Raw genomic sequence first — 12,546 nt, forward strand, 5'->3', positions numbered from 1 at the left:
TTTTTTTTTTTTTTTTTTGCTTGTTTGTTGGCTTTTTCTTTTTCGATTAACCTCTGTTTCATTACAATATGGCGCAGGGTCTATGCCTGGAATTGTCCCCATAAGCCTGCAATCCATCATTCAGATTATTTACTTAAATGATAGGAACAAGTGGACTTGACAGAAAGTGATACAAACTACATTACACAGGAACAGAAGCACAATGAGATGAAGAGGAAGATAGAGGGAAGGGCAGATAAGAGGAAGAGAGGGAGCAGTGTAGAAAGAGAGACAAGGGTGGGTGGGCTGGGCTTGGCATGGCATGCGGACAGCATGTTCTGTGAGAGCTATAGACGACAAGGTCGTTCAAGGTCTCCTGTCATGCTTGATGGGTGACACTGGGTGCTTCTGATGGGATGAGGAGCTGTAGGGGTTGGGTTGTGGAGAGAATCTCTCCAGTCTACATGGCTACTGTGTAGTTATTTATGCATGCAATTATGCTTAAAAGTGGTGTGTGTGTATGTGTGTGTGTGTGTGTGTGTGTGTGTAGATGCATCCCTTTAACTTTAGTGTCCAGCGCTAATGGCCTTTTGTTGTAGCCTACTGTGTTAGCAGGGTTTTTCCCGGCTCAGATTTGGCCTTTGGGGAAAACTACACATAGCAGGAAGAGCCGTCCACATACAGTAAAGGCAATGTGTTATCTTCTTTGACAGAAATCAAGTATTTTTTGGTTATGTCTGGCCATTTCATAAACAAACAAAAAAAGATTTAAGAGGATTTTACAGAAAAGACCAGACTGTGTGGCACCGCCCCTGGTGTTTGTGCCATCTTGTTTATGTGGTGGACTTGGGACCACTGTGTTGGGAGGTGGCCTGTGTAGACCCAGCTGAAAACCGTGCTTCAGATCCTACCCGGCAGACATCAGGGATCATTGCCCTGGAGCTCCAGACCTAGTCTGTATCCGAAATCATTCACTCATTCTCTACTCACTACACACTATATTAGGACCACTATATAGTGAACTATGTAGGGAGAACCTCGGCAAGGTGACATGATGGTCCATGTTGCTTGGTTAGTGGCCATCAGCTGTACACTACCCTTCATGGTGCATTGTGGGATACTTTGAGTGCACTATATAGGGTGTAACATTTGTAACTTATCATTCGGACAGCACTACAAAACAGCGAACACCCTATGTGGTGCACTATATAGAGTATAGTGGGTGATTTCGTACACAGCCCTGTTCTCAGCCCTTGTTCTCCCCGCCTCCCGTCACTTCTGATTGGTCCAAAACCCAGGTCCCTCCTCCAAGACCCCAGCAATTACCACACGTGGTTATAAAATCGACAACCAACCTCCCAGTCGGTGCGGCTGGGATTTAATGTGAACAGTTCGCCTTGGTGCCTCCTGTTTTTGTGTCTTTGTGTGTTAAATTGTAACTTCTGTCGGCAGCTGCGAACTTAGAGTGGAAGTTACCTGTGTCTTGGTGAAGACTGTAGCTTCAGTTAGCAGCTGTCCAACTTAGTTTAAGAGTTACCCCTGTCTTGTGTTTTTTGTGATGTGTGTTTAGAGACACTTGATTGTTTAGTTTCTTTTGTTGGTTATGGGTATTGCTATTGTGTTTGAGTTTGACTAAGGCGTTTGGTTGTTTTGGTTGAACTAGCTTTTGCAAATCTGTTAGTCTTTGTTTGGTTTTATTTGGTTCTTTAACTTAGCAGCACCCATTAGCCTGGTTTATTTGTGTTATCCCTTTTTTTGTGTACTTTACGTTACTGAGCAATGAATTGCTTTGCCTCTACCAACAACAACTATTTTTTTGTTACATCCAGCTGACCCTAGAGGCTGGATCGTAACACTGTGATTCTGTTTTGCTTTGCTAAAGTGGTTTATCGAGGTACTGCAGGTAAATGTGCAGAATCAAGCTTGGACTTGTCCTGATTGGGCAATACATAGATAAAATATTGCTATCCTTGTATGCTTGGCAGCCATAAGGATGGGACGTGTCAAAATATGTTGGTGCCTTCGCTGAGTCACTCTCCAGAAGCCTCTTAGCATTTTTCCATCATATGGCGCCTCAGAAAGACCTCAGCGAGAGTGTGTACATGCATGTGTGCATGCATGAGTGTATGTGTGAGTTGATCCTCTTCTAAATGTGTTGTAGTGCAAGTTGACTGCATCTGGTTTGTGTTCTTTTCCCCTTTCTGTTATGATTATCTTCTGTGGACTTCCTCTAGCTTCGCAGTAGTGTTTGCGTGTTGCAGAAGTAAAATGAGAACATTGATTTCAGTTACCGCTTAGCCACTAGTCTCTTGTCCTGCAAGCCTGGCAGTTTGTATAAAATAAGATGAATGTGATGGAAACTGTAATACAATTACTAATGACAAATCACATCCCGTGGATTTCTAGCTCAGCAGTATTACACGCACGCGCACCATGTGCACAGACACACATTTACACAAGAGTGTGGATCATATTGGGGTTGCTTTAAGATAAATGCTGATTGGATTAATGGCCAGTGATTGTGCAGTTGGATACAGATTCACTAAGGCAGATCCATCAGTGTGGCAGCACTGTGTTGGAGTGCTGCTCCACGTAAAGAAGGCAGCAGTAGCAGTTAGTGATCCTGCTAGTTATTCCAGGAATTTAGTTTTTTTTTTCCCTCTGTTGTTTATTGGCACCAGGAATTTGTGTGATTCACTTTTCTAGTAAATCCGTAACATAGGTTTTTACTGTGCATGCACATTCTCGTACAAGCACACACTGGAATGCAGGTGTGTGTGGAGAGCTGAGGGTTTTGGCCTTTTGGGTGACTCACATTTAGACCACATATCCCCCCCCCCCGATTTGTTCCATTGCATTGCTCCATTTTGGCACGTTAACCTGTGTTGTGGTGTTATTTAGGTCAGCCCACACAGAGTGGAACTTTCACTAAGCTTCTCTGGTTAAGTTCCCAGTAATAACGGTTCTCTAAATCTACTGAACAGTTACAATAAACAGACTTCCTCCAAAGTATTTGTCACATTGATGAGATGCCGCTGCTCACTGTTGAGATGAGGTGAGATTAAGATGTACATTATGGCACATTCTTCTTATATCACAGGTGGTTACTGTGCTACGTATATGGCACTACCCTCTACTTCCTCCATCAGTTCCGTCGGTTGAACCCTCATCCTTTCATGTTTTTCCTATGACGAGCCAATGAGTCATGCTGTGTATAAACCATTATCAGCAGGAGTGGAAATCGTACAACATAATAAGGCAAAACACTCTATGACACACAGAAGGCAGTAACCAATCAAATTTCAAATTCATTGTCCATTTTTCGTTCTCCATCTTAACTATGTTTGAGATCTATTTCCTCCTCCCCTATCACCATAGATTAACATTCCAGTCGTTGGCTTCTTTAGACTGAAAGCCCCTTGATGCGTGGTTGGGAAATCCCCCTCATTAAGTCACCAATGCAGATAATTGGTTTGTGCCAGATCAGGTGGAAGAATGTGATTACACCAGAGCAGACATGAACCTGCTTCCTTAAACATGTGTACTGTTTTGTATTTCTCAAGAAGTGGGAGAAATAAAAGGAGGGAGGTTTTGGTCACGAGTTGAAGAATTGTGAAAGATTCATGTTTGGGTTTGTTTATTTTGACAGTACCTGGTTGCACTGGTGCACAATTACAGGTTATCACCACTAACGAGGTGTTGTGTTAAGATGTCGTTCTCCGTGACCACGTCGTAGTTCAGTCAGTTTCCTAGAGTCTGGGCTTTGTAATACAATGGCTTAACCTTGTTTTGTTCTTTCCTCTTTCCCCAGTGAATGAGTATGTGTTCATGGTCCAAGCCAGAGGGATCCAGATCAGAGAGAACGTAAGGAACATTGGGGCTCAGGTTCTGGAGCAAGTGGTGAGAGGGGCTTACAGCATCAATGGCACAGGTAAAAACATGTGCACTGATAGACCATGGGTGGGATTACAGGAATTAATACTGTTTCAACACTGGTTAAATTGAAAAAGATAAAGAGCTGTTATAGTCGAGTCTGTCCCATACATAAACGTGTTCGTATTGAGCTTCAAGCATGCAGCTAAACTCTACAGAATATTAAGAGAAGATTTGCCTGCCAATGGTTGTGTTGATATCGGTCAATGTGTTTGATTCCAGATTATTCCTATGACCTCAACTTCAATGAAAGTGACTCTCCTCCAACCACATACCTCCCAGAGGGCTTCACCTACCTCTCTTCACAGGTTTGCCCTGAGAGGCTGCCCTCCATGAGTAAGTGCACTCTTAAAGTTTTGATTTAAGACTTGGCTCATGTTCTGACTCATCACATTCAGCGTATTAGGCACCAAATGAGAAAACGCCGCTCATTTGAAATGCTCATTGTGCATCTGTACATATTTGTTGTAGTAATGAGTAGCGAAACGGTTCACGGCACACATTTTATTTCAGCGTTGATTGATGATGCATACAAATATGCTGTAATAGCACAATCCAGCAATGCCTGTCCTGGATAGTTCAACTGTTACAGATGTGGGCATTTTCTTCATCATTATCTTTTTTTTTTCCATCATTCCTTCTTGTATTTCATAGTTCATATTCTTAATATGCACATTAGGGTTCTTTCTCACTTTCTTTGTCACTCTCATGGTCTTTTCTGCCTCATGTGACCTCTGACTCTTCTGTCTCTCCCTCTGTTTTTCTTTGCCAAACACAGAGGGCAGGTTGGAGGTGAATATGAGTGAGGTATCTCTGGAGGAGGTGGAAAGGTCCTTGCTGAAAGAAGAGCCTAGCATGGCCCAAGGAGGCTACTGGAAGCCCGACGACTGTTTACCTCGCTGGAAGGTAAATATGGATGTGATATTGTTAAGAGCGCATCTCACTGAAAAGCATGGACAAATATACAGACTGGCCAGTGGAGGAACGAATGCATGATTCCTCCCTTCCGGGCACACGAGGTTACTGTAATGCTGCAGTGTGAATGTTAACCCAACTAGGGGATTTTTGGAGCAGTGTGTTAAACAGCACTCTCCACTAACATCCAAACACCATACAAGGGAGTCATTTTAAAGGAACAATGATGAGAATGTATGCAAGAGGCCTTTGGGATTCTCTTTAATTTGTCACCCATTTGTACGTTGCTTGCCGCCTACGCTCATGTGTCGATGTGGTTTACTATGTTTTGTAGACATAGGCGGTCATTCACCTCAAGGCGTTTCTGTCAGCGATGTTTGGTTTGTGGTGCCCAGCCTGCGAACATGTACGCTTAGTCGTGTTTTTTTTTTTTAGGTACACATCACTAAAAGCAATGTAGCCAAATACAACTGCAATGATTTCTGATTTACTGTGTTAGAATGATGTTGAGTCAACTGTTCGATTACGGTGCTGCCTTCACTTTATCGCCAATTGTCCTCACTGTTTTTGCTCACACCATTCAGAACTGTGAGAGAAGGCTAAACCTTGATGTAATGCAAAGCACAGTGCATGAGAGACAGTGTTTTGGAGCGAGGCATCCTTTTGTTGTCACACTGGAAAAGAGAACTTTTCACACACATGCCTCTGCGCTGTTTTCCTCCTGTTGCTTGCTTTGGAAATGATCAGAATGATGTTGCGATTCTTTTTTACAGGCATTGTGAAAGCATGTATACAGAGTACAAGAAATACGCAACATATGAATCCCACCATTCTTTGTGCTTTGTGGTACTGTTTCATTTTTGAACCAGTCTCCTCTACTATAAATCTTTTTTTTTCTCCTATCTGTTTTTTATTTTTTTGTCCTGTACAACAATCTTGGCGGCCATCTGTCTGTCTGCTTCTCACATTCATTTAGCCCAAGGGACTGTGTATTTTCTGACAACCAAATTTGTCTCTCTCTCATTAACCAGCAGTCTCTCGCTTACACTATCCATTTCCTTTGCTTTTTATTTCTTCCTGTGACAGTGTCACAGCTTCAAAAGAAACTTAAAGACAGCCGCTGTCATAGTCACTGCTCCGTGGGGAAACATAAACACCTCTCACCAACATTTAGGGACTCGGTGCTTCTTTGATTGATGCATGTCAGACCTCATTGTGGGAGAGAGATTTCAAAGGCCTGCCACTTCTTTTTTTGTCCTTCCATTGGTCCTGATGAAAATGAGTTAGGTTTTGATGTTGTCTTCACCCACACCTTCCCATTTACCGACCACTGAGAGATCACAACCCTCATAAATATTCTATACTTTTTACAAATAGTACAATTTGCTGCACACATCAAGCTGCCCTGTGACTTTCTGTGTCCCTTTATACATATGTATAAAGTATGTACTTCAATATGTTTGCATGTACAATTTATCTCATCTCTGTTGTGTTCTCCATTTTGTGTCTCCAGGTGGCAATCCTAGTTCCGTTCAGGAACCGACATGAGCATTTGCCCATCCTCCTGAGACACCTGGTGCCAGTGCTGCAGAAACAGAGACTCCAGTTTGCCTTTTATGTCATAGAGCAGGTAGGCGCGCACACACTCATTTTAGTCATTTGCAGCGATTACAAGTGTCTGGATCCAAAACACGCCCAGAAAATGGGTGCCCTTCTCAGGTGAAAGTACTGTTACTGCTTTACAGTAGGTTATGGTTGAAATAGTTTAAAATAATAAAATAAAATTAAAGACCCTAAATAGGAACTGTGAGAATATCAAAGTGTCTTTTTTTTTTCCTTTAGGCGGGGACGGAGCCATTTAATCGAGCCATGTTATTCAACGTGGGCTACAAGGAGGCTCTGAAGGACATGGACTGGGACTGTCTGGTTTTCCACGATGTTGACCACCTCATGGAGAACGACAGGAACTACTATGGCTGTACGGACATGCCCCGACACTTTGCGGTCAAACTCGACAAGTACTCCTACATGTGAGTCTCCGTGGGAATATACTGTAAATGTACTCTTGCTTAAAATGAATCTAATATGTGTAATTGTCTCTCCCAGGCTTCCATATAATGAGTTCTTCGGTGGTGTCAGTGGCCTGACGGTGAAGCAGTTCAAAAAGATTAATGGATTTCCTAATGCATTCTGGGGCTGGGGAGGAGAGGACGATGACCTCTGGAACAGGTGAGGTGAACGCATACAGAGCGAGCAGACACTGGGCTATCTGACAGCGCTGCAGCACGAGGCTGACGGTGTTGTTTACTCTTTCAGGAGATGAGTTAGGCCAGTTGGCACATAGCAGGCTTTTGTATTATTGTTTTTCCTCCATTTGCCTTTGCCTCACAGCATTTCCCCCCCACCTACACAGCTCACAGGCAGCTGTACACACACAGGCCTGAATACACACTGCCAGCTCCTACTGATTGACATGTGTGTTTGTTTCTGCCTGTCATCCGGAATCCCTTTTGTGTGCAGTTACTGTAAAATCCTTTTTGTCTCGTATTTGTATATGTCTATATAACATCATTGACGGTGTGTAATATAATTGCCCATCTATCAGAGAGATAAATAATAGGCTTTCTATGAAAATGTGACAATGACAGCTACTACGACAGTGCTTGTTCTGCTAAACTGTGTTCCTTATGGATTAAAAACCATTAAACGTGTTTGCGCAGGGTGCGGTTTGCCAATTACACAGTAAGTAGACCGCACGGAGAGCAGGGACGCTACATGTCAATTCCACATCACCATCGCGGAGAGGTGCAGTTCCTGGGAAGGTGAGTGTCTGTGTTTGCAGAGCTCATTCACACACAAAACACACACACACACACACACACACATAACACTCTTTGGTTAAAAGTGGGAGCTGATAATTGCAATGAGGCTTAGGCTCATGTGATGTAAGCCAGTCACATGAAAAGCCAGAGCAGTGACTTTGAGAGAATTTCAACTCTTTTAAAGACTTTGCATGTGATGTGCTTGTATGCTTCAGGGCTGAATTCTTAAGTTACTTAAAAGAGCCAAGGGAATAAATGTTTCTTTCATTTCTTAATCAGAAACTGCAGGGAGTACATATTGGATGGAAAACACACATAAGTACTATAAGTTGACTTCTTACAATCTCTATTGATAAATCTTCCATGTAGTTGTAATAACTTATTGTTGCAGTTGTGATGAATGATACCCATGGACAAAAATATGTGCGTTTGTCTCTAAACCACAGACAAACAATAAAACTCAGTGCGAGCCAAATTGTTGCGACACAACATCTTGCTTATTCATGATCAGGTGCCTCTCATTCCTACATCTATTAAGATAAGATCAACTTTATTCATCCTGAAGGAAATAGTTTTTCCAGAGTACAATAAACAAACGTTAGAGAAATATACACAATTATAAAAAGGTTAGTAATTGAAGAGAAATAAGAACACAAAGTACAGACTGCAAAGTGTCAAAGTGTGTCAAGTGTCTAAGTGGATGCCAAGAATTCCTGCCTAACAAACAACATAACAAAAATGTAAGCTACATAACAAGAAACACATTCATAAGCAGACAGTGAATTGAAAGTAAACAGATGTATTGCACTTGACAATGATATTACATTAGTATTTGATCAATATATATATGTTTGTGCTTTGTACTGTGCTCTCTCTGTGTTTCATCTTCTCCTCTTCTGATTCCCTGTGTGTACTTGCAGGTATAGTCTACTACGCCACTCAAAGGAGAGACAGAAAGTGGATGGTCTTAACAACCTTAACTACTCCCCCCTAGTGTCCAGGAGGCTCCTCTACACCAACATCACAGTCAGCTTGAGCAGAAAGCTTGCACCCGTAGCTGACTACTGACGTAGGCAGACCTGGACTGCAAAACACCTGGGAATCAAAGTCCTCTGGGACATCAGCCATATCTCACCAGTTGCAGCACTGCTTTGGACTTTTTAGTTGACAGATTTTTTGCTTTGTTTCTTTTGTTTGTATGCAAAAAAAAAAAAAAAGAAAGAAAAAAGATGGAGACTCAAATACGTATGTTTGATAAATCATACAAGAAAATAGGGATAATTGCTGCACTTGTTTGTGCCACAGTCCATCACTCCTCTCATCTGGGCTTATCTAGACTTCAGTCTCCACATGCCTTTTGCACCATTTTGGCCTTCAGCATCCATTCATTGATTCATTTTCTTATTCTGTCCACAATTAGCTCCGCCCTGCACTATTGTGCTTTATTAAAATAGGCTATGATACACACGGACATTCGAGTGCACACACACACACACATCACACATGCACACACGTAAGAGTCTGACTTACATGTGCTGACATGGTCCTGAGGCTTTGATTTTTACTTTTCTCTTGCACTTCTTATCTCATAAATGCAGTAAACCTGTGAAAACATTTGCATGCACGCGCGCGCGCACACACACACACATACACACACACCACCACTATCACACAGCAACTTAAAGTGGACTCTTGCAGCTGGTTCTGCACAAGGTATGCCAAATCTACAAGTGAAGAGAGCAAGAGAAGATGATATAAAGAGTGAGTGTTTTCAGTCATAAATATTGTATGTGAAATAGTTTGTTCTCAGTTCAGAGAATATTCGTTCTCTAATCATCTCTTACTGACTATATTTTGTCCTTTGAATCCATTTAAAGACTGTGATGTTTGTGTTTGCATAGTTGCATTGAATGTTCTGGCTGCCTGCAAGTGGCTGTATGTAGGAGTGCAATGCTCATCCTGTTAGCAATAAGCTGTAATATCAGACAGCAGAACTTAGCCCTGACTTCCTCACTATACAGATGCAATAGCACAGGTGCTAGCATACTCTTATTGGACTACAGAGAAGGAGTGACTGCGTATGCAAACTTCACATTCAACTCAACTTTGCCTAAGCAAACATGCCACCCCTTTTTTCCCGACTCGTGTATCCGTGTGTGTGTGTGTAAGTGAGGGAGAGCTATGCAAATGGCCTGTACGTATCTTGTCGTCAGCGCAAGGTTATCGAGGTGACCTCCAGGAGACTTCGCCTCTGAAACTCTTGACAGACTGGCCTTAGACCTCACTTTGTGTGCGGCGTGTAAATCCGGGCCAGAGAGAGATAAACAGTTGCCATTTTTATTTTTAGATCCCGCATTTATTATTTTAACTTACTCACCTTCATCTTAACAGAAGAGCGCTGGAGGTAGAGAATACTTGATTGCTGTCACTGTCACTGGTGTTTACAGAAGCTTTTGCTTTGTTATTTTTCAGATTGTCTAGTGTTTGTAATACTGTTAGCCAGCCCTCCTCTTTCCACCTCGGGTGCTGTGAAAATCGTATCTCTTCAACAACCAATCTATGGCTGCCTTTATTTTTTTAACTGACACTTCTTTATCTAGACTTGGATAAGGAAAAGCAGATCTGAATGCTTATCTAAAAACATCAGGTGATAACCACTGTTTAGCTTTGTTAACTTGTGGCCAGGCATTGGCGTGTGAATTTCTTTGCGTAAATCAGACTCTGGGGTGTTGATCTAAGTGGAGTTTTCGTTCAGTGGCATGCAGCCTGACACTGTGCAATGACACAGACTTGACAGCCCTCTGGCAATTACACAGCAGTGTAATGCCCCTATCTGATTTGTGTGTTTGACAGTGTTGATTTTGAGTAAAATATCCCAATACTGTAAATGTAGTTCATTTTTAAAATATCATACAGAGATACTCTCCTCACTGTCTGTCCTCTAGTCATGCAGCTACTTCATTTCACACAAATCGCCTTGTATGCGTCTCTTAAGATGTATCTTTTGGGGAAAATGTGGGTGGGTGACAAACTGTTGTGTTCCCACGATGAAATAGGAAGTAAAGAGGCTGGACCTCGTTTTATTTATTTGACGGTTTGTTTTCCTTAATTGTTCAGTTTTTTATTTTTTTTTCTTGCGGTTGACGTGATGATCTAGTAGGCGACATGCGGCAAACTGTGTTTAGATGCACTGAAACGTAGTTATGTGTATTTGTGTGGGATTGTGCGGTTCAGGTCTGTGCAAACGAAGATGTTCCATTTCGTTCTCAGTTACCTTCTTCAGAAATGACAGGAATAGCCGGTTCTAATGAAATGGAACTGGACCTGTAGCCTGATGTTGTTAACCTTCTAAACAGACGTGTTGGAGGAGGCCATTTTGTGTGACAACCACAGGAAGAGAAAGACACAGAATCAGAAAAAAATGCTAGTGGTCGCTGTCTTTCACTGATCACCTCCATTATACTAATTGATAATCAATGGTGCTGACCTTCCAGAGCTCCCATTGAGGGACTCTCACTCCGTGCTTACTGGAACCAGTCCTAACATCACAGAGGCTGGTATCGACAAGCGAAAAAAACATCCTTCAAACTCTTTTGTTTAATTGAAACGTGCATACAGGTGGAGTAGATATTCAGAGTGTTTACATTCATACACGTGTACGCCTGTTGCCTTTTCATCCTGCCGAGTTAAGCTAATCCATGTATTTAATGTTCTGGTTCATTGCCACAAGCAGAAGCACGTGTTTACCTCCCCAAGCCAATCACTCAGGAGGTGCCCAGTGGAATTCATGGACAGCAGCAGCAGCATTTGTGTTACGTTTTCTTTTCCGCGTGTGTTTGAGTGAAATGGCTAAACCTTTCAGAAGGTCTAACTGTCCTCCATCGAGATTTTTTGAAAGTTTTCATTTTGTTTTTTCCGCACTGATAAGAATATGATTTATAGTGACCTGGTTGTGAACAACAGGCAGGTTCTCTGTCTAGTTTTTTGGCACTTATATGATACACTGTATATTCTCTTTTTTTTTTTTTTTTCTTTTTCTTTTTTTAACACTTCATTGCTTTAAATTTCAAAGATAGACGGACATATAGCAAAAGCCAAACGGTTTTAGTGTGAGTGTTCAAGTGAGGATTCAGTCCTTCTCAAGAGAAAAAGTCCCTCTGGACGATTCCTATATTCTTAGAGTCAGTATTAGACTCTATACTTCACCATGTAGAACGAGCAGCCTCATCTGTCAACACCATATTTACGAAGACGTTCTTTTTTGTGACTGCTAGACAGCTTTGTCCACGAGACGACTCTGCGACGGGGTCAAAATTGGTTAACACTCTCTTTTGCTTTCATCTAAAACGGGAAATAGATTGAGTTCAGTTGGAGATGAGAGCATGCTGGCTAGTCTTGTTCCTCTTTATATATAATGTACATGGTCTCAGTCCAGACCAAGACCAAGACTGCTGCTCACTTAAGAGGCTTCATTGTACCATAATCTCACCTGTTCTGATTCATTCTATGCCAGTTTAAATGAAGGGACCATTCTTTGGGCATCTGACAAGACTGGCAGCCTTAAAGCTTCTTAATTTATTGCAGTGTTTCTTTTTTCTTTTTTTTTTTTTTTCACTCAAGTTTTTATTTTATTTTTTTTTTATAAGCAAAAAATATTTAAATTGAAAAAAGTGCATATCAAGGTAATGATCAGTGTAAATATTGTTGTGTGTAGTGTTTTAGAAATTCTATAAGGTCTTAAATCACTACAGATGCTAGCATAAAGAACAAGGCTTCGGGGGGGGCGGGGAGGGGGGGGGTTTGGCTGAGGGGGTTATCTGGTGCCATTAAAGTGCTAGTGAAGCTTACACAGTGACATCAATGTTTTTACATCACTGCTTCCCAGCACAGATGTTTT

At 41.8% G+C, this 12,546-nt stretch overlaps 1 protein-coding gene across 1 annotated transcript in view; it reads left to right on the forward strand.

Moving 5' to 3' along the window:
* b4galt5 (UDP-Gal:betaGlcNAc beta 1,4- galactosyltransferase, polypeptide 5) overlaps positions 1-11,767 on the forward strand; it is a 33,298-nt gene extending 21,531 nt beyond the window's left edge. Inside the window, exons 2-9 of the mRNA XM_008300397.1 lie at positions 3,791-3,910; positions 4,135-4,248; positions 4,691-4,818; positions 6,341-6,457; positions 6,670-6,857; positions 6,934-7,056; positions 7,548-7,649; positions 8,570-11,767. Of these exons, the coding sequence (XP_008298619.1) occupies positions 3,791-3,910; positions 4,135-4,248; positions 4,691-4,818; positions 6,341-6,457; positions 6,670-6,857; positions 6,934-7,056; positions 7,548-7,649; positions 8,570-8,717 (1,040 nt within the window). The 3' untranslated portion in view covers positions 8,718-11,767. The remainder of the gene's footprint in view (positions 1-3,790; positions 3,911-4,134; positions 4,249-4,690; positions 4,819-6,340; positions 6,458-6,669; positions 6,858-6,933; positions 7,057-7,547; positions 7,650-8,569) is intronic.
* Positions 11,768-12,546: the final 779 nt, after the last annotated feature.

Source organism: Stegastes partitus, unplaced genomic scaffold, assembly GCF_000690725.1.
Source record: "Stegastes partitus isolate 25-593 unplaced genomic scaffold, Stegastes_partitus-1.0.2 Scaffold1534, whole genome shotgun sequence".
Lineage (NCBI taxonomy): Eukaryota > Metazoa > Chordata > Actinopteri > Pomacentridae > Stegastes > Stegastes partitus.